Source organism: Channa argus, chromosome 19, assembly GCF_033026475.1.
Source record: "Channa argus isolate prfri chromosome 19, Channa argus male v1.0, whole genome shotgun sequence".
NCBI lineage: Eukaryota > Metazoa > Chordata > Actinopteri > Anabantiformes > Channidae > Channa > Channa argus.
In genome coordinates, this window is record NC_090215.1 from 12124912 (window position 1) to 12151440 (window position 26529).

Consider the following 26529-nt stretch of genomic DNA (forward strand, 5'->3'; position numbering starts at 1 on the left):
GAAAGAGGAATCAGCTAATTGCGCATTGCATGATATAGCTGCATGAACACACTACCAAAATATCAACAATATACATGTTTCCACTTTTATTGTCAGGATACTTGCTTCTTGTAAAATATTTCAATATAATACAGTACAATGTATGTTCCATCCGCCATCCTCCATGCGATTGGTTGGTTTTGTAATCATGTTGTAAGGCTTGCCCACAGCATACAGCAGCTGAGCGCTAAGCTAGCACAAGTTGTTTTGCCACTTTTGCCATGAAAACAAAACCATGAAAACAGATTAAATTATAAACTACTAAAATCTTTTTTTGTCATCTTTTGTCCTTTTGGAACAAAACCCCTCAACGCCATGGCTGTGGGGGGTCCACATCATCCAAGCATGCTTCACAGCAGCTCAGTTCAGTCCTCAGCTGAGGCCCTTACAGAGCCACACACACACACACACAAAAAAACTAAACAGACAGACAGGAGGATAGACGAACAGGGGACCTGTCGACGCTGGCAGTCACATAGCAGCTTTCAGTCTTATCCATGAATCAAAAGGAAGGGGGTAACTTGCTGGGGTAGGTTGCACGTAGAGGTGTCGAGACAGGTGAAGAAGAAGAAGAGAGGAGGAGGTGACACAGCAGATTAACAATGTTCCCCTGATCCAAGTCATCTTCTCTTGGCTGGTTTAATTACATCTCAGTAACTACTAGGGTGGACTCAAACAGTATCCATTCTTCTCATCCTCCCACCTTGTGTTTCACCCATCAGGTTTTACTCAATGTCGGTGTTTCTAATACTGGGGTTAAGGTGTGTTATCTTGAAGAAGTGAATAATGTTATTATTCTGGCCTGGACAGCTGCAGAGAAAGTGCCCTCTGTGGGGCAGGGGTGGGTGGGGGGTGTTTGCCTTCAACATCCCCACGTCGCTCAGTACATTCGTTCAGGTGGGCGTGGTGAAGGCAGTGTCTGTGTCTGTGTGTGTGTGTGTGTGTGTGTGTGTGTGTGTGTGTGTGTGTGTGTGTGTGTGTGTGTGTGTGTGTGTGTGTGTCTGTGTGTGTAAGAGAGAGAATGTGTGTACATATATGTGTGGGGGGGGGGTTCAGTAACGGTGGGTCTGGTGGGAGTACTGGGGTGGCTGTTGGGAGGTAGAGGAATATCCCATGCTGCTTTGGGGCAGTGATGTGCTTGGTCCAGGGTTCTGGTAGGCAGCATGTGGATTGGAGCGCTGCAGGGACAAAGGAGGAGGTCATTTATTAAATTCTGTGATTGTCTAGGTTCTGCTCCAAATTTTAGCGTTAGAAAATAGGTAACTAACCTAAAATGTAAGATTACGACAGATGTGACACGTTGACAGAGAGAAACACAGGAGCTATATTTACATCCAGCAGTCAATAATGTTTTGTTCAAATATTTCTGATGGTGCACATGAAAGATGAAATGAATTTGTATTCAGAAGTTCAAACACCTTGTAGGTGGTAGAAGTCCACAACTACATTTGATGAAGCTAAAGAAAACTATTATATCTAAGTAATGTACCAAACATTAGCCAACAAAGTTAGAGTTATGCATAATTCATGCTTTTTAGAGAGTGATGAATGTGAATGAAACTGCTAAACACCCAAAGTAGATGCGGTACCATAACTATTCCTATGAATACAATGATAATTAACAAAAACGGAATTAACTTGAGCCACAGTCTCTGAGAGTGAGTAATCGGAAAGCGGAAAAAAAACAGAGACAGAGATAGATCTACCTGGTAATCTGAGGTCATGATGAGGCCGCCTGAGGTAGTGGTGGGCGGGACAACTCGCACTTTTTTCAGCGGTGGGCCCTGGGCGTGGCTGTTGTCAGGATTGCCAGTATGCCCTGCCCCATTTGTGTGGTTGTTGCCCTGTTGCTGCTGCTGGTTTTTCTACAAATCGAAACATTTTAATTAAACGTCTGCACCTTTGCATATTGTCAGTACTAAAGACATATTTTGATCAGAATTACTGTGAATTTCCTTTCTCATTATTGTTCATCACTCACCTCCATATAATTATAAAAAGAGCTCTATGACTTTATTTAGAAACTACATGTCACTGGAAAATATGAAGAAAACAATGCTTTACTTTCTTTTTCATATGAGTCAATATTACTAATTATCACTATAATTCTGACAAACCCTTTATAACTGAAGTTTGGTGTTGCTGCTACTCTTAACTTCTGCCACAACCTGCTCCATATGTTAGAGGTTTTTTTTGTGTTTGTAGTGGTGTGATTCAATGTCTTTCCTTTCCTCCATGGTTTTGGTTTCTGACACAAGTTGCAAATCATGGATGTTTGATTCACATCAGCAACAAATTTGTCGCAGAGGTATTTCCTAATAAGAAATGTTCTTTTGTCTGGAATGTCCTATTCTTTGAACTTTTCCTGGGTGTGTGCTTGGCATTCCAGCACAGTTGTTCTATTTGTAGGCCCATGTGCAGATTACTACATTAACTGTACAGATGCAAACATATGGTTACACAGCTATACAGTATATGTATAGATGATTTATTCATGTGGACGAATTACTGATGGTATTAATGATATTTATATATAATTTGACAATACAATATGGCAGACCTAAACATGATGCGTGCATTTCTTACTTTGTCTGCTTTGTCCTCAGGCTCCTCCTCTGTAAGGAACTCTCTCTTGGGGTAGGGAATCTGGCAGCCAGCAAACACACTGGAGGAAAAAAACAATTGAAAAACGCTTGTCAACTTCAAACATTTATTCGCATGACTTAAGGCTAATTAGTCAGTTAAGTTAATTCGCTTGAGCAATGTGACTCAAGCTAAGGAGCAGCAAAAAATAAACAAACTAAACTTTATGTATGTCGGTGACTCACTCAGAGGTGGGTAGGGGCTCCTCCAAAAAATAAGGGTCCTGCATGGCCTGCTCAGAGGTGATTCTACGGATGGGGTCCATGGTCAACAACTTCTGGAGCTTTAATGAAGTGCACACAATGTTAGCCACATATAAAAAAATCTCTAATAGAAGTGGGATGTTGATAAATCATGCTTTATTTATCATGCAATTATAATTGTACTATATTTAATGTCATGTATATCATACTAAAACCTCTATGACTAAGGCATTTTAACTTACCAAGTGGAATGCTTTGCTGTCTGGTTTGACTTTATGTTTTTCCATGTACTTTATAAGGCTGCAGTTTGTGTATCTGTAAAAGAAAAGGAGCAAATTATATTAATATGATGGCTTCAGGGCAAGTTTTTACACAGAGATCATGTGCAACACTCAAATGTATTTTAGCCAGCAGACAGTGTGTATCTTCTTTAAGAAAACTGGGACAGCGGTGCTGAGCAGACTCACGTGTTCCTTCTGAAATCTTTCATCAGCGTGGAGTGTTCTGGCATCTTTTTGATGTCCTCCCAGTCTTTATCTGTAAGATGAGGGAAAGACAATATTATACCACCTGACAACATCCCATCCTTCATGTTGTCTGCATTTTAATCGTTTTGAGCACAAATGGTCAGAATTTTACACAGCAGCCTGTTGTTACAACAGCATACTGTATTAAGGTTGTAAATAAAATATATATATATAAAAATGAGCAGGGTGAGCAAATAAGGAAGGTCTGTTTTATGTAATTTTACGTTCACGTTTTGACAGTTTCTCTTCAAATATTTCTCAACTCTCCCCCAATGGAAAATTTGTAAGGCTTGATTTCCAGCTGAATCAAAACAAAACCCATCAACCGGTGACTTACACAACTAGAATAGCAGAGAAGATAAGAGGGAACTTAAGTGAACTGGAAAATATAGGCTCAAATGTAGCCCTGCAAGTAAAAGTCCCCTTGATAGGGAGTTGGCCTCATCTATCGTGTTACTGAATTTATGTTTGGAGCACACAGACCACTTTGCTGCCTAAAGAAAAGGAGCAGGAAAGACCAATAAAATAATCTGCCTCTGCTAAGAACACAACATACTTTAGATTCCACAACACTCATCCACTGAAAAGGGAACAAAGTAGCTATAAAACTTTGTTAGAGCTTAACTTCAATGAATATACATATATTCTTTGTTAAGTAACCCATTTTCCTTATTGTCACTAGCATGACAACACACATCAGTATATTTATTTTAAATGGTGTGAATTTTTCTGAATGTTTTAATCAAAAGGACAGCAGTGAACTCTGACCAGCAGGGAAACCCATGACATTAAAGATGCGATCCAGTTGGTCATGGTGGTAAGGATTACTGGTCTTTATATCCTCCTGGCGACAGTGGAATATGGGCTCAGATGTCAGCAGCTCTGCAAAAATGCAGCCAATAGCCCAGATGTCTAAAAGGAAGCAGAGCAGATACTAGCGTAAGCTGCCACTAAAGTCACCAGAACTGGCTGCATATGTTTACACACAAGCAGCTGCATAGACAGACAGTGTTGCATGGCTCTCACCAATAGCTTTGGTGTAGTGCCGAGCCCCCAGCAGCAGTTCAGGTGCTCTGTACCAGAAGGTGACCACCACAGGGTCGAGATCGGCTAAAGGCTTTAGTGGTGAATTGAAGAGACGAGCAAACCCCATGTCCGCTGCAGAACAAAGATGTATGTCAATAAAGTGATAACAAACTTAAAAACAACATTAAACAAATAATATCAATTTAAAAAGAGCCAGTATACATACCAATCTTTACTCTACCCCTTTCTGGCCCTTCTCCCATCACTAAAATGTTAGCTGGTTTCTGACAGAGATAAGAGACGAGCACAATTCAAATATTTTAGAAAACAACAGCAAATGTACTGAGATTAATGTAGCTTTAAGTAGCTCAGCTGTTGAACTACAGTCTTGCATGCGCCATGTGATCAAAACTAAGTTGCTGCCCTCTAGTGGACACAACAGTGCAGCCGTAATGAGATTTCAATCTCACCATTCTCAAGCAGTAACGAATGAACATAGATAGATAGATATAGTTAGATAGATATAGATAAATAGAGACAGATGTTTAGATTGTTGCATAGAAAACTGTACCACTAGAATAGATTTAAAAGTGTGTTAATTTATGTCTTGTACAATGTACAACCAATGATCAAACTGCAGCATGCTAATCTTTGTCAACTTAAACTCGTTCACCAAGTGTTAGCAAAACATGTGAAATTGCTGTTATGAATCATGAATAAACACAGGCGGATCATAACTGATAGGCCTTCACAGCCCTTTAACTGATTTTCTACACAACAATCCAATCTTTCACCAACTGTTACATTGTTTTCCCTTCTACCTAAATGTTTTCTCTCTCCCCCCCGCCCTCCATGCCTCCTATTCCCTTCCCCTCTCAGGCCTCCCCAATCCTCTTACAAGGTCTCTATGGAGGACCCAGTTGGCGTGGAGGTAATGGATGCCATCCAGGATCTGGTAGAGCAAAGACTTGACCATTCCTCTAGGCAGCTGAAGTGGCTTCTTGTTAGCCTTGGACGCTCTGTGGAACTTAATAATGTGCTGTGGAAAGACAAAATAATGCTAATAATTGTCATGTGCCTGTATATGTTACTAAAATGCATAATTTTTTGTGTGTTCTTTTCTGCATTTACTCACAAATTTAAGTTTATTCTACAGGCAAGATGAGTAAGGGTGATATTTGTGGCATGTGGTTCTACTTCCTTACAGAGGGAATGTGAGTGTTGCAGCTTTGTGGCAGAGATTGGCATTTTAATTAAGTTTTGGTACCCTGCCAGTTTGCAGAGTTTGAACTACCAAATGTTGATGATTTCTTTGTTTATGTGAGTGCTTTAATGAGACTTAGCAAGGCATAATTAGCACCATTTTGTGTCTCTTTCCTTACAACTGCCTGCTGGCGAATGGGAGTGTATTTGCATGAGCAGTATGTGCATATCTGCGTTTTTGAATGTTCGTGCATTTGTCTCTCATTTAGAGAAGTGAGATGTTCACACAAGTGCAAAACAAACACCAGGCATTAAAAAAATGTAAATTGTTTTCACGTACTTTCAGCTGGTAGTTTGTTACATACGCCCAGCTAAAAGTAATGCAGTTTCAACCAAAATGAACATAATCACATTTCTAAAGGGCAGATTTATGACAGGGATCATTGCATCAGACTGAAATAGTGTAGCCTGGCCAATTAAATTATTGTGTGAGCACATTGACAGTCTGCTCTGTCAATGTGCTCACATAAATGGATTATTAGCTGGACCACGTGCATGTGTTTAACTTATTGGATTTAAAAAAAAAATCAAATATGCAGAACAATATCCACATGCACATTATCCCAATCATATTTTGTAATCAATAGAAAACAAATGTGATAAGTTCAATAACTTGTGACATGCATGTCCGGTGTGTGTTCTGTTCTGTCTGTATGCATTTTACCCAGAGATCATGTTCGGCGTAGTCGAAGAGCAGCCATACTTTACGGTCTGCATGTGACAGGAAAACCTTCTGCAGTGAGATGACATTGGGGTGCTTCAGCTCTCGCAACAGCTACAATATATAAACCCAATCAGAGAAACAAGCAAACAGAATTTTTGCAGAAACTGTGAATAATAACAGGAAATATATACTATCAAAAACATGTATAAACTGTGAAACATGAAAAAGCTACTGCACTTTAAAACCTTACAGATTGGGATAACCATAATAAACACGTGTAAAGTTAAATGCAATTAGAGTAAAAAGCCCTGCAGCAAATAAAACCTTGTAAATGTAATTTACAATGTAAATGTAGGTTTAGTTATGCATTATATTCATGTCCGTTTTCTTCTTCCGTGATTCTTTGTAGCATTTCTATTCTGTCTATTGCTGTCTATTGCTGCCGATTTAATAAGAGCTACTCTGTGAAGGTTATTCAGATATTATATAAACCACTTAGCAATGGTATGAAGGTGTTTAACAGAGACGAAATAAGAGAAACAGTAAACTATGCAGCTCTTACTGCGATCTCTCTGCAGGCTGACATGGAGATGCCAGTGCCTTCAATCTGCTTGAGGGCGTAGTCCTTATCATCCTTCCTACAAACACAGAAAGATGCAGAACATTAACACCAGACCAAAATGCAGGCCCCCTGAGAGATGTCTGCATAGAAACATAAAGGGGGGCACTTGGCAGCTGGCACAGGGACTCTGAGAAGAGGCCGCATTGCATTACCTCCAGATTTGTGTAATCAAGCTCACCTCTGAGGCTCAAAACAATAGAAGGGGAGAGGAAACAGGCCCTTTCTGGCAGCTGGTGTGGGACAAACAGAGCACTGGGACTGGCTCTCACTTGAATCAATCTGTTACAACCCCTCCTTCTCCCTGGCCTAAATCATCTCATAAACCCATGCTTTGTGCCTCCACAGGCCTTGTTCAACTGCTGCCGCACAAATTAGCTCACCAAGTCTCATAAACAGCAGTTTGCTAAAGTGAACACAAACATCTTTAAACAGTTTAGGGCACTTTTGTGATGTTCTGTATGTCCGTGGCATAATAATGGGCCTGATAGCATAAGCTACTTTAAGCTCATTCCAGTTCTGGTCCAGACACAGTTGAAGTTGTTTTAGGGGTCAGATTAGGAAAGTAGAAAACTAGAAAATGGAAGAAGAAAAAGGGCATATGGACAAAGGTGGGTAGTAGTAAGTAGTCTAGTGCTTTGCAGGTGCTAACTATAGTGTATGTCATTCACCATTACGCTTATTTCATTTCATCCCTCTACTATTGACTCTTACATAATGTCTACAAAAAACTTGACTGAGGTTAAATGTGAAAAGGGAAAATAAAAAGAGTAGTAAAACGTATGATAACAATTTTAATATGTTAGGTCATGTTGCAAATAACTAGCTTTGCTTACCTACTTTTCCAACAATGCAAAGAATAGAGTACAGAATTTTTCTTCTCTTCAAATGGTACATTTTTAATTATTTCCACAAATAATTTGGTATGATAGCACATTATCTACCTGCTCTTTCATATTTTCACGACATGACCTAAAAGTGTTCTTCATTTTACTAAATAAAGCAATGCCTGCTGTTTAATAAATGCTTCTGAAAGGCCTTAACGCAGCTTTTTCAACTTTAGCATCCCTTCTACAGGAACAGAAAGTCACAGTCATGGTAAAGCATAAGCCAGTGCTTTATTACACAACAGAAAGCTTCATCAGCATCCTGAAAGTACAGGCAGTTTCCACGCACAGCCCTTTACATTTTCTTCCTATTTATTTGCATAAATGTGTAACAACATGCCTTTTCTGCCAGTGGCCTTGCAGGGAAAACATTAAAAGAGAAATTAAAATGTATTTGGGAGAAGGGGGGTGGCGCAGGGTTCATTGGGTAGAGGCCTTGCTGGTCATGAACTCACCCATCTTTTCTTTTCGCCTTGTATACATGACCGTAGGTGCCTCTTCCCACTTTGCATCCTTCGTATTCAAACAGGTCTTCGACACGCTCTCTTTCGCCGGTCAGCTTCACTTTAAAATCATAGTCCATTTTCACCTCTGTTTGGGCTAAATGTGTTCACTCCTTCCTTTTTTTTTTTTTTTTAAAGCGTCGCTTGGGAGGCAACTAGGCTACTCCAACGAGCTCGGTTTGGTAAATCAGCTAGTTGCCTTCCCCAGCGTGACCCTTTCCTCCCTCAGCCCAGCTTAAACATCGAGTTTTCAGGTCAAATTTAATGTACCGGGGGAGATGCGCAGTGTTCGGAGTTAGTCCAGGTGGAACACGATCCCGAAATATATTCCTTTCTCTTGTTGCTGCGTTTCGCTCAGCCGGTATCTGCTCCAAAGAGACGCACTTCACTCGGTAACGATGGCGTATTGGCGCACGGCACTGTCGCAAAACGTCGTGAAGATGGCCCTGCAACAGAGAAAGAACTAAAAGAAAATGGGCAGAATACACCACGTGGAAATCTTAAATCCTAAAAATTAAAGCTGTTTAAGGAATTGAATTGTTTGCAACATCCGTATAATGAAGACAGTTTTACCTTTTTAGTCATAATGTAGCATGAAATAATTTATTTGTTTTTGTCTGTCATTTTTTTAATAAAATGAAATACTTCTAGTCTAATTATATTGAATTTGCTTAAAGCGAACTAGTAGATTATATATTGCTGCATAAAACACAATAGGCTAAGTAGATTATTCCTAAAGGTGTGGCAATGTTTAAGCACAGATTCAGTTAAATTGCTTTGCACGGCAAATGCACCACAACAACAAGCAATACATTGAAAATGTAAATCTATTTAAATAAAATTACATAAAATATGGTATGATATAATTAAATGTCACGGTGCAGCAATACGTAGACAACTTTAAGAAAGGAAATAAAAATTAAGAAGATATAAATGTTTGTAGGAAAAGCTATAAGAAAACATTTTTTATCAATCATCTAGAGTTTATAAAATAGACAAAATCTCATAATCTTAAGGAATTTCATTGTAAAATTTCAGTAGTGATTTTTCATTAGGAAAAGTTCATGAAAGAATAGCCATATTATAAAAAGAGGTTTATTTGGCCATGGGTGGGTGAGAAAACAATTCTAAAGCCAACAGTGTTTGGAGAAGACGGTCAACACTAATAGATATTTCTATATTATCTTCACTAATAGATAATATAGACGTAATATAAACAATCGAGTATATTATCAGATTCTAAAGATATATTTAGTAAAAGAAGGTTATTTCTATAATATGTTAGCATTACGTTTGAAACTGCAAAAAGTGAAATGTAGCGGGGGGAAAGAACAGTTTCACAAACTAGAAATAATTACTTCGATAGTTTAAGAAACTTGGAAACTATGGCGCAGGGATGTGCATTAATGGACAAAAGAGTTCAGGAGATGTTGTGTTATTGTGGAACTAATGTTGGCAGGAGGTTGTTTTTGACGGACCGTGTAATGTAGTACCACTGGTCCCATCTTGGTTTGAGAGAGAAGGGAGAGGAAAGTAAACCGTCCATATTACAGCTGCTTTGTCAGGTACTAAATTCCGTTTAATACCATTGTAACCTCCTATATTACCGTCCCATAGTTGAATTTTAAGCTGTGCACACATTAACTAGTTGATAAAACTATTTGTTTATTTAATATGTGAGAAGTTATTAAGCCTCGAAGCTCGCTAACACAGGTGTCGATGGACTTACACTCGATAATGTTAGTTGGGCTAACTTGCTAGCGCTCAGTTAGCTTTTATAGCGTTGCGCATTCAAAATGACACTTCTTTGTCTCAAAATGTCCACAAAACGGACTATTGTGTTTGGGCGGCAACGCAGTTAATCACTGCCACGCATTAACGTATTCTTTATCTAATTAGTAAATAACGCTGACAAGCTTCATTCCTTCTGTGCCCTGCGTTTGCATGGAAGAGACCTCCGTTTAGACGATCTGGTCCCGCCTCTGCAGAGCAGCGATTGGAAATTTGCCGTGTCTGTCATTAAGAATAGGGTGGTGATTGGTGGCTAACAGGATGACAACGCCAGTTTTGTTGCTTTATTCCTCTGTCTACAACATGGCCTTCCACTTGGCTAATATTAGCTCACAGGACGACTACGTGGTTAATAAGGTGTCTTTTGTGTATTCGTTGCAGTGATTGACTCGAGCATGTTCGTTTATTCTTCGGGTTAAGTGTTAGCAAGCATAGCAAGATTACTGCAGCCTTTAATTTGTTTTGCCGGTATTGTCTTTCGATCGAATACGGATGGCGTTGTCTTAAGTATCGTCCTTGGCTAAAGATTAGTCATTGTAAAGCTAAGGTACTATAACTTAGACTGCGTTTTGGTCTAGTAACCCATGAAGACCCGTAATGGTAGCTGAGCAAAACGTTTGGTCTACTTAAAAGAAAATCGGACAGCTATTAACTCATGTTGCTATAGTGAAATATATTGTCATGCCAAATGAGAAAGCCCTTTTTAAATAGTGATGTTGGTGAGACTGTGCTTGTGACTTTAGCCCTTATTCTTTGATTGTTTGACATAAAGCTATGGTGGGTAGCTTCAAATGGCATTTCATCCTTGACTGACACCCTAACTCATCTACTGTATCTGCCAGCACTTTTCATTGTGATGGACCCTCCTGGTGGGGGAGACGAGCGGCGGAGGCAGGCAGAACGTCTTCGACGGGAGGAGGCATACTATCACTTCATCAATGAACTGAGTGAGGAGGAGTATCGCCTAATGAGAGACAGCAACCTGCTGGGTACTCCAGGTACGGAGGAATCCATTTTGCTATGCCTGGTACTGACAGCATAGCCATTTATGTGTGTCACAGTCACAATATATTATATACTGATAATCTGCCTCAGTATATGAGCTTTTTGTTCTACTGTTAATGACAGGACACAACATTCTCCATATTTTTATGTTTAAAAGGGGAAGTGACTGCTGAGGAGCTGCGGCAGCGTCTTGATGGCGCAAAGGAGCGTGTTTCAACTCAGCCCAATGCTGAGCAGCACTCACAGACTGCTGATCCTGGAGAACAACAGAGCAGTAGCATTGAAGGAGAGGAGAGAGGGGCAGGAGGGAGACGAGCAGCAGGTAGGGAGGAGGGGCCCTTGTTCTCTTTCCAAATGTTATTTTCATTAATCATGATATTTTATCACTATTCACAAATGCTTTATGACTAGATTTTGAGAACACTACGACATATGACAAATGTACGCCAGCTTTTATAAGGTTTAAACAAAGTTGGAACTATGGGCAAAAAATAAAGTGGAATCCAGGCTTTGAATAACATACCACAAGACTTAGCTAACACAATCAGTGTTGTGAGTATATCCATGACAATGTTGTTATTAGGGTTTTCTTGTTCAAGAGAACTGATATTTGGGGTTGTGGGTTTACAGTCTTAACTGTTATGTTTTTTGTTTTGTTTTTCCTTTCATTTTTTTGTTTTATTACAGGGGGTACTGAGCCTGGATCAGAAACTTCTAATGGTGACTCATTACTGGAGTGGCTGAACACTTTCAGGCGCACCGGTAATGCTACACGCAGTGGGCAGAGTGGCAATCAGACGTGGCGTGCCGTCAGCCGGACCAACCCTAACAGTGGAGAATTCCGCTTTAGCCTCGAGATTAACATCAACCATGATCAGCCAGAGCCAGGGGAACATAATGACACTGTGGATGCTGGAGAGCTGCCATTGACTGCCCCAAACACAGCTTCACCCTCTATACGCACTCCTTCCACCTTCTCTAACCCTCGTCCCTCGACCATACCAAGGTCAGCCCCATACCCCTCACCCCGTCCAGCACTCAGTAGGAGGATGCAGACACGGCGTACACGCAGCAGCACTACCACTCTTTCCATGAGCCCTCCTGCTCTTCCTGCGCCAGTGCCAATCCCAACCCTGGTCCAAGTCCCAGACCCACTCCCAGCTCCAGCTGCTGCTCAAAGGGGTGGTACAACCTGGCATTCTTTAGCACCACCTCCCCCTGTTCCCAGTCCTCCTCTTGATCAAACTACACCTCCACAGCATCAAGCCACCAATGTGGAGCATGAGCAGGGTCATAATGATATGTCTACTTCTTTAGACTGTCCCCGAGTATCATCTCAGTCAGTGTCTCAGGACACAACAGTAGGACATGAATCACGGGGCAGTAGGACTCGATCGCGTGGTCGTGTACGCAGGGCCGCAGGAGGGGGTTGGGTTTCGTCCCGCTTGTCACGGAGAAGCCGTTCCCCATTGCACCGAATACCTGTTGCCAGTAGCATTCCTTCACCCAGCAGTGGTGTCAGTGGCTCTAGTATCAACATCATTGAGCCAGGCAGTGGCACAAACTCTTTTTCTGTGGTGTCAGGGGAGGCTGTGGCAGAACCTACAGCTTTAGTAGCACCAGCTGTTGAGGTAGAACGTGAGAGTGAATCACATGCAACAGGAACAGGAAGTTCAGCGGTGCGACGGCACCCAACTATTATGTTGGACCTCCAGGTGAGAAGAATTCGACCTGGCGAAAACCGTGACCGGGACAGCATTGCCAGCAGAACGCGTTCTCGTGCACGTGTTGCTGAGAATACTGTCACATTTGAAAGTGACAGCGGTGGATTTAGACGCACCATATCCCGTTCTGAGCGAGCTGGGATCCGCACTTATGTGAGCACTATCCGGATTCCACTGAGGCGCATCAGTGAGACAGGCCTGGGGGAGCCCAATTCTACCGCCCTGCGTTCCATCTTGCGCCAGATTATGACTGGATTTGGGGAGCTGAGCTCATTAATGGAGACGGAGGCTGATTCTGAAGCTGTTTCACCTAGCCTCACAGATCCTAGTGGCACAAATAGTAACACCAGCCCAGCCAATCGTCTGCATACAACTGAGGGTACGCTTGGCCAGGTTGGTACAGGTGGAGTAGATCAGGACCGGGTGGTTGGAAGTGAGGACGATCAGGGTGGGCAGGCCAGACTTGCAGGAGGAGGAGGGCTAGTGAGCACCACAGAGGGAAGGGCAACAAGCAGAGACACCAACAATCTCGTAGAAAATGGTACTTTACCCATCCTGCGGCTGGCACATTTTTTCTTGCTCAATGATGAGGAAGATGATGAACACCCTAGGGGCCTGACCAAAGAGCAGATTGACAATCTATCTACTCGCACCTATGGTCAGGCCAACCTGGAGGGGGAAATGGGTCATGCATGCAGTGTTTGCATCAATGAGTATGCCCAGGGCAACAAGCTGCGCCGTCTGCCCTGCTCTCATGAATTCCACATCCACTGTATTGATCGCTGGCTCTCTGAAAACAACACCTGTCCCATCTGCAGACAGCCCATACTTACAGTGCATCATGACTGACCTTATTCCTTGCAAATACATCTATGTTGTTGGCTGGCTGAACTGAGCAGACCCAAGTGGGCTTTGCATGTACATAGCGCTTTCATGGTTTAATTTCTTTTAAAATATCCATTGTGTTGAAGTTGAAGAAGGTTGAACCAGAAGTGCGGGAAAAAAACTATAAATGCAGAGAATTAACAAATTTATTTTTTTAGATTGTTTCTTTTCAGTAACTTATTGATGTATTTTCTTCTTCCTGTGACCTGTTTTGCTGGTCTCTGTCACAAAGCTTCAGAGGCTGATGTCATTAGATGGCATTAATTCTTACAGAGCTCCTGTAGCCAATGCCAACTAGTCTAATTTGAACTCTTATACACGTGACATCTCTTTGTCACAAATGGACTACACAAATCACATCTAGACTTGATTAATTCAGTATAAACTGTAAATAAGTCACCACTGCTAGCATTTAAGGGATTTGAAGCACGCTCCTCATATGCCATCTGTTTAAAACTGAAACGAATGCCTTTTTTTTTTATTTCACCCTTTTAAAGTTTTAACATCCATTTTAAAGTGTTTTTTTTACACTTTGTTAAAAAATGTACGATTTATTTAAATGTGTAGGAGCTATACATTTAAGTTCAATGCTGCACCCCAAATAGTATTTAGTTTGGCTCATTCCCCACATCTGCGTCACGTACACGATTTATTCATAAGGCACCCAATAAAATTACCAACTTAGAATTCATTTACTTTATTGGTATGAGCAGCACAATTCAAATGAATTGCAAAAGCCGTGTCGTTATCAGGAATTCTGAGTTGTAATTTAGTAATGAATTGTGCAATATTCAAAGAAAAGACAGTATTGGTTGCTTTTGCTCTTCTTTGTTGTTTACATTTTAATGCCTCATCATCTCCACTTGAAACAAATTATTGTTAACCCTGAAATCAGAGTTTCCCTTGGTTCCAGTTGCTATTCAGGATCTTTCCCTTACATAGTGGTGGTCAGCCTAATAAAAGTGCAAATCTGGAGAACTTTAAAAAAAAAAAAAAAAAAGATATATTTTCATGCCATTTTACTAGTTGTCTAGAGAACTCAGAATTCCTTCTATAACAGATAGGTGCTAGGGAAGCATTGACGTTTGGGAATGTACTGCAGCACCAGCTCCAAAACTACTTTTACTGCTAACGAGAATGTGTTAAAGACACGTATTGTCGAAATTGGGTCAATCACAGTACAATGTTTAGCCTGTTGTTAGGATCAGTATAACATCTGAATACGGCAGTGTTGGTAAGATATTCTTTTAATGTAATGTATACTCCATATGGTTTGTTTTTACATTACATGCACAAATATTGACATTTCTAGTATGGAACAGGTGCATTATTTATCTGAACCACCCATCAGTGTGTTCCCATGATGGTCACTTTAAACTTCAACAACGACAGTAACAGTACACAGGAGCTATTACTTCTTTGCAGTTAACAAGTCACAAAGAAGACTAGGAATGCTGCAGTATAGTATGTCAGAATGGGTGAGAGTGGGCTAAGTGTGTGTTTCATTGTGTGTGTGTGTATTGCGGGGTATCCTTAAGGAGTAGTTTGGTGTTTCAATAAACCTGGTTCTCAAAAGATGTCCGTTCAATGAATGTCCTTGGAGATTTCGAGAGGATCATGGCCGACTCGGTGCAGGAGTGAATATTTATTCTGTTCCTATTTAATGAGATGGAAATCAGCTTTCAGAAATATGAATATGTATTGTGTTACAATGTGATGAGTAAATAAAACAGTTATGAATATGTTACTATGTAATTAAATGAAGAAATTCTTTTTCTTTCTGCTTCTTAACAATGGAATAAAATACAGATTTGTTATGCCTGGAGATCTGGTGTATATGGGGATCTGCTTGTATGTTTTGAGCAACAACTGTTTTAAAAACATAATTAAGGAGAAATTGATTATGTTCCAGACTAAACGTTTCAGGAAAGGTTAGAAATCATGATATTTTTAAATAGGCGGTATATTGTATTTAGGTCACTTGCTTGGTTTGTTATCTTATAGCTATATTGAAAATATAGACAATGGCAATTGTCAAATAGAAATATATATTTAACCCCCATTACTCAACAACGTAAGTTTTACACGTTTTAACATTTACTCTTTAAATGTTTTCCGTTGGTCTGGACCGGGCGAGCAAACATATTATTTTATAATAAAATAGGCAAAAACGTTCACGAGTCTTGTAAAGTTTAAATATTTAAAGACTGTCTAGAGAATTGTTGTAAAAATGTATCAGGTTGTATCTTATTTTGTGTTCAGATGCAGGGTGCGCGTACGCATCTTGTCATTGGATGCGCGTCCCCGTGACAAACCCAACCAAGCTAAATGAGATGGGAACAGAAATTGTCTTTCAAAATAAAGCTCTAAAAATATTTTCTCACCGGATTGGAGTTGGACCCTTGTTTCCCGTGCGGCTCCAACTAAAGTTTATTTTAATCACCGAGTGGTTTATTTATTCAGGTAAGTTCAGAGTGAGACTTTGAAAACAGACCAGGTCTGAACATATCACACATTCATATTGAATCGGTGTCACCGAGTACTAATTTGGGTTTAATAAAAATTAGAAAGACTGAACGGACAATTAGGAACATGAAAACTTAACCGTCAGTTGATGATCTAAGATGATATAATAGTAAATGTTCACCAAATGAAACAGTAGCACCCGAGAACTATAATTCAATAGTGTAGATATGGTAGTAAATAAAAGTTTGTAAATTTATTTAAATCATTGAAGATTGCAGATCGAAGATCGATTACTTTATTTTGAATTCAATGTTATGAGCGGAAGTAGAAAGTTTTGAATTCTGTTTGACGCTGGTTGTCGCTGTCCCCTCCAACGTTACCTCCGCCGTCCAGCCGAGAAATAATGATCCGTGATCAGCAGCAGGAGCAGCGGCCGCAGTCCGGACTTGTCGGTGAGCCATGAGCATGCCAGCGCTGCGGCGTCGACCTCCCAGCATCTCCGTCGCTCGTTCACCACCAGCAAGATGTATTTCAACCGGAGAGCCAAGAAAATACACAGCGAGGGAGGTAAGATTAAAACAAAACATGTATTTAATTTTCCTTTTCTCCGTCCGAACCAGGTTCCGCCCGTCGCTTTATTCGTGACCTTTCAGTGTAAACTCGTTTACCTGATAGTTTAAAATAGGCCTGTCTTGATCAGGAATAAAGAGGCCTGCTTATAGCCAATCGTGCGTATTGGATGTGTGCTTCGCATAATAACGGAGGTCGGTATTTTCCGGGACTGCGGCATGCATGGGCTGATTTGCTGTACAAGTATTTATCCTCCAGCCTCCAGTCTTTTTTTTTTTTTTTGGCACCGGATGGGGATGCAAGGGCAAACAGACTGCAGGCAGGTGCCTCCTTCAGGTAGCACCTATGATGAACGTGAGTCTGCTGTGTGACACTGTTCACAGAAAGTTTATAGAATTTTGCACCATTGTCTTGTATTTTGACAAGATGATGATCTCTTGAGGCGCCTGATGTGGGATATACTGAAATGGGTTAATATGCCTCCTTAGTAAACACCTAAATATTAGTAATTAATATGCTGGTTTTCATTTCTAACGTCCAACCAAAGCTCTTATAGATCAGTCCAAGAACAGCCTATTACTTCACCTACTTAAAAAACCACGTGACTGTTAAAGAGACCTCCTTATTCTGAGGTGACTCTCACTCAACATCACATCCAGTGCAAGGGGATAATTGGGGCTACTGTGTTTGCTGTTTTCTGTATGAATCAAGGGTATGTACTTTACTTTAACGTGTTAACATGAGGCTCCCTCAGATGCGTTCACACATGGCAAACAGGCACTGGATTGGATTGTCCTGGAAGGGACAATCATTTGTTTGGGTCATCCAGTGGCTTTTCATAGTGACTGGCATATGTTATGGGGCTGCACAACTGTTGTGTGTGGAGTTGCATGCCTCATGTAGCTTCCAGAAATAGAAAGCAGGGCATATTGTGAGCAGAGATGAGCACCAACTGGGCAACACAGACTTCAGGCCAGAGGTTCCCAGAATATTTTCCAGATTGTTTGTTGGTTCGACACTGAGGCAGCATATTTTGTCTACAAGAAAGGTTAAATGGTTTCTGCACTAGTTTCAAAAGGTAGAAACATATCTTTGACAGTATAGTGGCAAATGGACACTACTCTAGTGTTTACCCAATTACTTTTGTAACCTAAATGGAATATCAGAAGAGTCACATATTTGTTTTTCAAGTCTGTTGTGTGATACTAATCAAGCTCTACAGCAGGATACTTATGTCTTAGGTAAAATTAGGGTGTAAAGGTTGTATGTTGAGCACTGCCACATTTAAATCTTAAATTGAAGCAAAGTGTGCAAGCATCATTCTGTATATACATGTGTTCCCTCCTGGATTCTCCATGTCGCCTTTGCTTTAATCTCTTGGGGCCTGACCTCTTGATTCTTTGCTCCAATTAGCAGCTACATCCCTGGTAATGACGTCCGCAGCTAACAATCTGTCACATTTACTTACACACACATTGGCACACAGAGTAATTTGTTTGTATAAAACCATAAAAAACTGGGTGCTGCAAATTCTAATCATGTTTGTCATACCACCTTTTACACAAAGATAAAAATACATAAATCAATTCTTGCAGTGGTTGAGAAAGCACATTAAAGAAGTATTCTAGAATTTTAATGTAAAACACATGTAATTAAGATGTCTTACAGATTGTTTTGTGTAACCAAGATGATTTGTATTTAAATGTAAGGACACTGCTTGTCCAATTGTTGATAGGTCTAGTGTATGTGAGTCATTCGGTTGAACCAAGTGTCAACAGTATGTCTGTTTTGGGAAGATAATGGCTGGTCGTCATGGCTGCCCAGCTACTGAAGATGCCATTTGGGAGATAGAGAGGAGGCCTAACAATTGCAACAGCAAGGTATTGACATAAACTGGACACATGGGGGCACTCCTGGGTAAGCTTCAAGGTTTTGCTCAACTCCATATCTGTGTGTACCTATCAGGCCTACTGTTGCCTATATTGTTTTCATATGCAGGAATTATTCTAATCACTAATTAGTTCTTCCATTGACAGGCACATACAGAGACATTAACACTGCACTTCTTGGCTCATAGATGGGTTATGTGTGGTATGTGTATATTTACTTGTTGTCTTGTGTTGTTTTCTCCTGCCGCGGCCTCTGTGGCACCCACAGAGCAGTTAGTGTTGACCACCATTAGGCAGGAGGCTTCTGAACTGCCGGACCCAGGCCAGGGCGCCGGCTCTACCATGTGTGCCCGCCTCACAGACAGGTTTGACAAAAGTGAGTTTGCTCAATTAGACTGGATGACGCCCCATTTGTGTCCAGAGTCCCAAGGTGCATGTGGCTATGCCATGCGGACCAGCTAGAAGCAGCTGTTTTCCAACCCCTGGCCCTCAAGAGCTACAATGTCTAGTTACTGAGCATCTCTTGTTCTTGTATGAAAAGGTTAAAACATGATATTACTGCTGTGGACCCTGAAGAATCTGTAGCTCCTTGGGGCCTGGAGTAATGCTGAACAGGAATACACCCTCTTACTGCATGTGCTTCTAGAGAGTGGGATGATCTTTTATGTCAGATGATACTGATAAAGTCAGACTGATATGTAATGGGGTCTTTAAGCAAAACCTTTTAATATCAATACTTCTGCATGCTGTAGAACACCATCACATGCATGTTTGGACATGTCGTGCCTCAATAGACATGTGCACAAACACCGTTGCATGCATTTATGACACATTAATGATGTGAGTTGGATTTAGAGAGTGGACAGGGGAATAGCAGCATGTTGGGCCTTTGCATGTTTTCTGTTTTCTTCCTTTAAAATATGAATGTCCATCTGTGTATGTGAGAGTGTGTCAATAATACCGTATCTCTGCCTGTGTGCATATGCATATTTGTTAGTGTAATGTGTGTTGGAATCTCACCTGTAGGATTAGCAGGTTATGGATTAACATAAGGTGAAGTTGCAGAGTAGACAAAGAAGGGATTATCCCGCTCACTTGTCCCGTAGGAGGCTTTCTTGCTGCACTTCCTTCTTCCCTACGGGTGCGATGGGAATGCTTGAGACCAGGTGAACCTGGACCTGCAAATAGGTCCCGCAGCAGACCACAATGGCCATGGGACCTAGGGGTCATGCAAACAGTCGGCGCTCTGTTGGTAATGTTGACCACACAGCTGGATTTTAGAGGCATGAGGGCGAAGATGTTCAATAATTTTTAATTTGAGTAATTGATGTAAGTGAGGAGGTCGTGATTTAGTGTTTCCCTCAAGAACACTTTCGCAGGGTCCTTTGTAGGATTAGAGGAAGATTAAAACCTGAGACACTGCTGCTAAGAAGCAGTGTTTCCAAAAAAATTTGCCACTAAGTTTTTAAGACAATGAGACAAAACATGTTGGGATGAAATATGCATACTCTGACTTGCATACTCTTGATGTGTATTGAGCTGCCCAAGTGCAAATCCATTCAAAAGGTTTCTGACAGGTTTCCAACTAATAAAGATGCAAAAACAGCCAGAGTATTAGTCCTTAGTGTGTCTTGTAGGGCTGGGATTGCCTCCACAGCTGGACATAGATGTAGATATATTCTACTATCCCTGCTGTTTTCATTGGTAGCTATTTCCTTTCTACAGCTAATTTAATCTCTGGAGTGGGTGTTTGAAACAGTAATGATTTGATTAATTAAACAGAAATGATTGGATTAAATGTGCAAAGGTCTCAAAAGCTGTGTTTGTGTTGCCATTCAAAACACTATTCTGGCAGTTGTGGTGATTGACACGGCCACTGAGAGAGACACGGTGATAGTGGATGACGTGAGTTGTCTCTCAAGACTGGGCACAGCAACAAGCCATTGTGTCTGGTGAAATATGCTCTTCCATACTGGAAAACGTAGATCAATTATGCAGCCTTTCTCAATCCATTATTCAGTAGCTTAGCCTGCTTTTTAAAAGTAGAAGTACGGCACCAGGCCAGGGCACCTTGGGTCCAGCCCAAAACGCAAACACATGATGCCGGTGATGAGTGACATTGTCTTCAAATTACACGATTGATGGACTTGGAGTATATATATATTTTCCCACTTCTGTTCTGCTTACTGGTCATTTATCTGCCCACTGTAAAATATGTTTGGTTTGGCTTCTAATGACACAGGAATTCATATGGGAGAGATGATTAAAAAGGCTGTTAAGCTTCTCTGCATAATAAATGGTAGTTTGGCTATTGTTTTTAAGAAAGAGGACACTCCTTGATTGAGTCTGCTCTTATCTTACTTGAGGGTACGAGGTCAGGATGTTTGTTGAGAGAGGATCACTAGGCTTCAGTTGTTCTGGCCACAGGTTATCAGTACCTGTCTGACTAGCCTGGGTACCTCATGTGTAATTGACCTGGCTGTGCTCTACTGGAGTTTTTTGCTGACTCATCAGTGGGGCATCAGTAATGAGTTATGGAGGCAACTATGCCTCTACTCCATTGGAGATGAGTAACTGAGTCATTGATCTCCTCAGAAATGAATGAGAGGCGTAATGGGCTGCTGAGAATGCCATTATTGATCTGCTCGAAAGGTAGGATATACAGGGGTTCAAAAGAGCAGGTGGGGTTAGTGTATAGTTCTGGAAGCACAGAAATGTAAGACAATGTATTGAAAAGTAGATAATTTGTAATAAGGAGTAAAGGCAAATGAAGGAAAATAGGGTTAGTAACAGGAAAGAAGATAACAGCATAGCTAATGTGCAGTGCTCTTCAGTACATTTAAACGTTAATCATCGTTAATCATTTCCTCACAACCACTTTCTATCTTGATTAACCCCAGTGCTGTGTGCAGGGCCGAGTGCAGGGCTGTGGCTTGTGACTTATATATCGGTTAGGTCCGGAGGTAATAGTCTGACCAGAGATCTACAGATAAGAGATAGGGTGCTTATTATCATTTTGCATACATAGACTTTGACCATAGTTCTCTGCAGTGTGCAGACAGTTTATAGGCTGGTGTGGCATAGCAATATTCAAAGGTTCAACAGTGTTCAAGCTCTCATGGTCCCAAGATGATTGTAAACTGAAAATCTACCTGTAATAATATGAAAAACAACATATGCATCTCCTTCAAATAACATAGAATTAATAGCTGTTAGACAATTGTAGTGCTGCAGAAATTTAATCTCAGGATTGCAGAAATTCAATCTTATCAACCCTGCCATTGTTTATTGTTTTCTAATTTATTTATGCAATTAGTCATTTATACAACTATGCCAAACTATTCACATAGCCTAATAAATCATGGAGCAAATGAATGCTTGAGGGAATAAGACTCCCATAGTAATGCTCACTTTGAGTTACCTCTACAGATGCAGCTACAAGGTTTTGTGGGAATAACATTATCAGCGTATCAGGGTTTTAGGAATGGCTTACCTGTAGTTTACCAGATGCATATATTTTTTTAGCTTTACTGGAGATGTAGAACATCCTGCATGTACCAGCAGGAAAGATGTGAGAGCAAGAACCTGCGTGTGCGGTCACTGCTGTTGCACAGGCATCACAGTAGTAGCGACATGAAGTGATCTCCTGATGGATGGTTTCTGCTTCACGGATGTCATTTGACCCATCTGAGCCCGACCACAAGACCTTAAAGCGATATCGGGCTTCTGGCCCTTTAAAAAAAAAGAAAGCGGAGCCCCGTCTTTGCCCCTCCGCAGACCTGAATGAGCTCCGTATGGCTTCATGCCGTTGTCTTAGACGTTGGTCGCCGTGAGCTGCTCAGCATCAAATCGGAGAGAGGAGATTGTCCAATACAGAGACTTCCCGAGGCTGCAGGTGGCCAGATGACCCGGCAGCGGAGCTTGGCGGGCCAGTATCTGTCACCAGGGCTGGGAGCTCTCCCTTCAGCGCGGTCGAAGGAGGAGAGAGGAGGGACGTGTGTGTTGCTGCATCTGTCCTCGCCCAGGTTCGCCGTTGTTGTACATCAGCTGAGTAAACTGTGGCATCCAGCCCGTATTGCATTGCTTTTACTTTCCCATAGTTTCCCCGTAGAGCCGCACTCTGCCGCCGCTGTGCGTAGTCGAGGATGAATAATGTCCTGCTCCTGGAGCTCATGCGGGGGTGAATGAGCGGAGATCACGACGCTTTAAAATGGTTGGAGATGACAAAGCCAGGCGGACGGGAAGGCAGGGAGTCAGGGGAACAAGCGTGTTGCATCCCCTTTTGCCACTTTATTTGGGGGGGGGAGTAATTTGTGGCCTTTGCGCCGGGGCTTCTGTGTTGTGTGTGTGTGGTCAAGTTGAAGTGCTGATAAAACAGACGAACCCGGTGTGTTTGTTCGCCATTGTGCATCCCTCAGCACATCCATTATACAGGGGGGGTCCCGTGGGCGTCGAAAAACGCGCGTGTGTGCATTGAGTGTACCTGCATAATAATACAGAAATACATGGGGTGTGCTGTTTATAACGGGAAACGTCATTGAATCGACCCCACAAGCTTTCAGCATTGATCAGCAAACAGCAGCCTCTGGTACTAATTGGACGCCTTCGCTTTTGAACTGTAAACCACGTCTCCCGTCTATGTCTCTGTCTCTCTCTCTCTCTTTCTCCCTCCTTGTCTCTCTATCTCTGTCCCTCTGCTTCTCATTCGCACTCACTCAGCCTCGCCTCTCTCCCATCAAACCAACGGTGCAGGACCTGCTTGCTCGTCTGCCGGTTACCGCAAGGCAGATGATGAGATGTCCGGGACCACTTCTCAGGCAGAACCAGTAGACGCCACGGCGCGGACGGTGCCGCTCAATCGGCCACAGAATACCAAGTTCTGCGACAACCACGTCAGGTAGGTGGCACTCTGAGCTTTTATCAACTGCACCTTTTGGCTATAATGGATGTTGTGTGGCTTTAAATGCAATAGGAGTAGACTCAGAGTCTGAACCAATAGTAGTCTACTTGATGAGCTTCCAGCGGTGTAATTTAGATTAAAGTGAATGTCATATTTTGATGATGACTCCATATCAAACCAACAAATTATTTTATTGCCTGCAGCCTTTTTTTCTATGTGTGCATGCTATAGGGCTTCGATGTATTACCAAAGGACCCTTCAGCTTGTGTGTGGTTATTTGCTCACAGGGGGCACTACACTCTTGTTGTCAAGTTGAAGGACGTTACACTCGCAACAAGTAAACTTTGGACAGCTGATGTTTTGTTTGTTTTCCGTAAACCTATATGTTAATTTCAATCTCAGTACCATAAATACTCTTATTTCGTTTTGCATACAAAACTCTTTTGATAAGATGGTTAATAACTCATCTATTAAGTGAGGTTCATGTATATCACTGCCTGAAGTCCACTTGTGAATCTCGGTGGAAAAGTGCTTGGCTTAACAACTTAACAATACCGTTTTGCTCAATCAATCCCTCCTCATGAATATTTAAGATTGTCAATAAAAGCAAAATAACTACATTTACAAGTGTGAACATAAATTATGGAATGTGCCATAGCTGCATATTCTCTGTTTGAGATTTTGTGAGCGGTCAGTGTAGACAGAGTGGCTGTGGCGGATAAAAGCTGTCTGATCTGATTCCTCTGGACTCAGTGAAGGAGGTGTGATTCTCTTTGTTATGACCTTCTGTGATTTGAGCAGTATTGGCAGAAAGAAAACAGCTTTAAATCACTGACCATACTTTATAGGAGTATTATTTCACAAATTCTGCTGGTGTGTCTTGGTGCCTGTGATCCATCCGTGAAGATCAGCACAAATTTGTTGCTTGTATTTAGTCATCTGTCAAAGGCAGGTCCAAATGACGCATACAAGAGTGAAGAATGTCTTTTACCAGCATCGTTCCAACTGATGTTATGGGTTTGACTGGGGCCGTATATACTAGGTCGCCGTCGGACAGTTTGATTCAGACAGACAATGTAATTTGTCCCTTGTCTTTACCTTTTATCATTCTATTTGTATGTACTAACTGTGGCTGGCGCCATAGCAGCACTGGCCTCATGCTCTGTGGGCGGAAGGCTTCTCATTTGTCAGGTTGCATTTAGTGGATCTTGCCATTGTTCTCAGGAGATTCAATTTCGCTTTTAGAAGAGCCTGTTTCAGTATACAAATAAGATTACAGCAGGTATTCCCTCACTCATTTGATTGGATCATGTGTAGTGTCGCCTCCCCCGCTGCATGCTGATTGGACACTTAGAAGCACTCTGGGTCCAGAGGTGTGCCCTTTGATGTCCCTGTGTTCCTGTAACTCTCAAGTTTATTTTTTAAAGGTTCAATAGCCCTATTGATTTTCTGAGATTAAAGCCTTTTAGCTTTTATATGTATGCTCAGCTCACATCCTCTCCATTTCTAAAGATCCATATATCAATGTATGTAGTTGTTTTTATAGAACATGAACATTAGTGGTGCTGTCCTGTATACAAATGCAGTAAAGTACTATGCTCATTATTAAATGAGAATGTTTTTCGAAAGACAGCATAATACAAATCTACCTGTCTATGTTCCTCCGCTTAGAGGGCTGATTCCTCTCTAACTTCAGGCAAGTGTTTTCTTTTGGCCTCTCAACGTATGAAGGACACTGAACCTTTTCGTTAAAACATGACAAAGCTGCACAGCAGCAGGAGTTCATCACCCCTGCAGCTAACAGCTGCTAACAGCACCAGCATGTTGGCTACAGTATGAAAAACACAGCCAGATGTTTTTGCCTTTTTTCCTGGTCCATTGAAGTGTGTGTGTGTGTGTGTGTGTGGAGTCTGGTATCACTTGTCTTTGATTAGATTAAGGCAGCTTTATCTGCTGGATCACAGGTGTAGTATCACTACTCTCCGGACATTGCCTGTGTCTGTGAAAGATGAACGGCCGTTTCTACTCAGTTATGTGTGTAATGTCCTGCTCTTTGCTCTTTGGGTTTCAGTGTCTGTGTGAGTGTGGAAAAAGTGCTTGTTGGTTCGTCTCTAGAGATATTATGAACTTCGATGGAGGGCTGTGTTTTGCCATTCAGTGCATGCACTTGGTGCACTCCAATACAAACACACACAGGCTCACTGTCCATTAAAAAGAGAGATATTGCAGAATCTTCTACTTTTCACTCAGGCCACACAGAAATAGACAGTCCTTGACTTTTGTATTTTTAGCCTCTCTAAAAGCTTTTACTGTAGCTCCACACTACAATAGGGCTGATCAATACAGTTGATTGACAGATAGTTTGAGGTTGCCAAGGTTTGTTGCCAAATTTTCTGCGGTTCTGGCCCTAAATTTAGTTTGCTGGATTCAAACTATTGGTCTATTAATAGGGCTGATGTGTGTGCAGTCTGTAATGCTCTTTTGTCCCTCTCTCAGTACAATTGAGTGTTTCTCTAATAGATTTTCAAGTGCTAAAATATTAAAACCCAAATGGAGTCTGTTGTTTATTTAATGTAATGATGTTAGTTAAAAAATCGTTAGCACACAATTTATGCTTGAATTCCTCCTTTTGCTAATGCACTGCCTGGCTTTGCCTTTATCGTTTGGAATGTAAAGAGAATGTAAACTTTGCTTTCTCCCTGTCTTCTCCTGCAGTACCACCAAGTATGGGATTCTCACATTTCTGCCCCGGTTTCTCTATGAGCAGATCAGGCGAGCTGCTAACGCCTTTTTCTTGTTCATCGCACTCATGCAGGTAAACTCCACGCACAAAACAGACAGTAACTCAGAAAGAGCTGCCAGCACTGATGTTTGCTGTTTGTTTGGGCTCACTTTGATTCTGTGGCCAGCAACAGGCTTTCTTAA

General features: G+C 41.4%; 3 protein-coding genes across 14 annotated transcripts in view; 2 read left to right on the plus strand and 1 right to left on the minus strand.

The window, feature by feature from the left end:
* Window positions 1-71: 71 nt before the first annotated feature.
* On the minus strand, window positions 72-8784 carry cdk8 (cyclin dependent kinase 8). Of its 2 annotated transcripts, XM_067485756.1 has the most exons (13): window positions 8327-8784; window positions 6928-7003; window positions 6366-6476; window positions 5337-5477; window positions 4665-4722; window positions 4439-4570; window positions 4181-4324; window positions 3353-3422; window positions 3128-3200; window positions 2868-2965; window positions 2626-2704; window positions 1746-1904; window positions 72-1217 (listed from the first exon to the last, which is right to left on the minus strand). In XM_067485756.1, the coding sequence occupies exons 1-13, from the start codon at window positions 8452-8454 to the stop codon at window positions 1092-1094; spliced, it is 1395 nt and encodes a 464-aa protein (XP_067341857.1). In that variant the 5' UTR covers window positions 8455-8784; the 3' UTR covers window positions 72-1091. The 2 variants fall into 2 exon arrangements, with proteins under 2 accessions (XP_067341857.1, XP_067341858.1); XM_067485757.1 differs by lacking the exon at window positions 5337-5477.
* Window positions 8785-9836: 1052 nt separating this feature from the next.
* On the plus strand, window positions 9837-15602 carry rnf6 (ring finger protein (C3H2C3 type) 6). 2 transcript variants are annotated; one of them, XM_067485324.1, is made up of 4 exons: window positions 9837-9939; window positions 11008-11163; window positions 11328-11492; window positions 11858-15602. In XM_067485324.1, the coding sequence occupies exons 2-4, from the start codon at window positions 11022-11024 to the stop codon at window positions 13741-13743; spliced, it is 2193 nt and encodes a 730-aa protein (XP_067341425.1). In that variant the 5' UTR covers window positions 9837-9939; window positions 11008-11021; the 3' UTR covers window positions 13744-15602. The 2 variants fall into 2 exon arrangements, with proteins under 2 accessions (XP_067341425.1, XP_067341426.1); XM_067485325.1 differs by lacking the exon at window positions 9837-9939 and adding an exon at window positions 9946-10522.
* Window positions 15603-16609: 1007 nt separating this feature from the next.
* atp8a2 (ATPase phospholipid transporting 8A2) overlaps window positions 16610-26529 on the plus strand; it is a 42618-nt gene continuing 32698 nt past the window's right edge. For 4 of the 10 annotated variants that reach the window (XR_010911677.1, XM_067485314.1, XM_067485319.1 and 1 more), the window contains exons 1-4: window positions 16610-16812; window positions 18973-19080; window positions 23424-23601; window positions 26320-26419. Coding sequence is in view for 9 of the 10 variants with exons in the window: in XM_067485314.1 (XP_067341415.1) it covers window positions 16770-16812; window positions 18973-19080; window positions 23424-23601; window positions 26320-26419 (429 nt within the window). In the remaining variant the exon portion in view is untranslated. Of the gene's footprint in view, window positions 16813-18972; window positions 19081-21339; window positions 21357-22590; window positions 22730-23423; window positions 23602-26319; window positions 26420-26529 lie in introns of those variants that run through there. The other 6 variants (XM_067485315.1, XM_067485318.1, XM_067485320.1 and 3 more) reach the window with 6 other exon arrangements.

What these genes read in the sequence shown, in the direction of transcription:
- rnf6 (XM_067485324.1), top strand. Translation starts at nt 11,022, where the DNA reads ATGGACCCTCCTGGTGGGGGAGACGAGCGGCGGAGGCAGGCAGAACGT. An exon ending in CAACCTGCTGGGTACTCCAG is followed by an intron (nt 11,164 to 11,327) that starts GTACGGAGGAAT and finishes TATGTTTAAAAG; the next exon opens with GGGAAGTGACTGCTGAGGAG. An exon ending in AGGAGGGAGACGAGCAGCAG is followed by an intron (nt 11,493 to 11,857) that starts GTAGGGAGGAGG and finishes GTTTTATTACAG; the next exon opens with GGGGTACTGAGCCTGGATCA.
- cdk8 (XM_067485756.1), bottom strand. Translation starts at nt 8,454, where the DNA reads ATGGACTATGATTTTAAAGTGAAGCTGACCGGCGAAAGAGAGCGTGTC. An exon ending in AAGGCGAAAAGAAAAGATGG is followed by an intron (nt 7,004 to 8,326) that starts GTGAGTTCATGA and finishes CTGTGTTTGTAG; the next exon opens with GAAGGATGATAAGGACTACG. An exon ending in ACGCCGAACATGATCTCTGG is followed by an intron (nt 5,478 to 6,365) that starts GTAAAATGCATA and finishes GTCTTTCCACAG; the next exon opens with CACATTATTAAGTTCCACAG.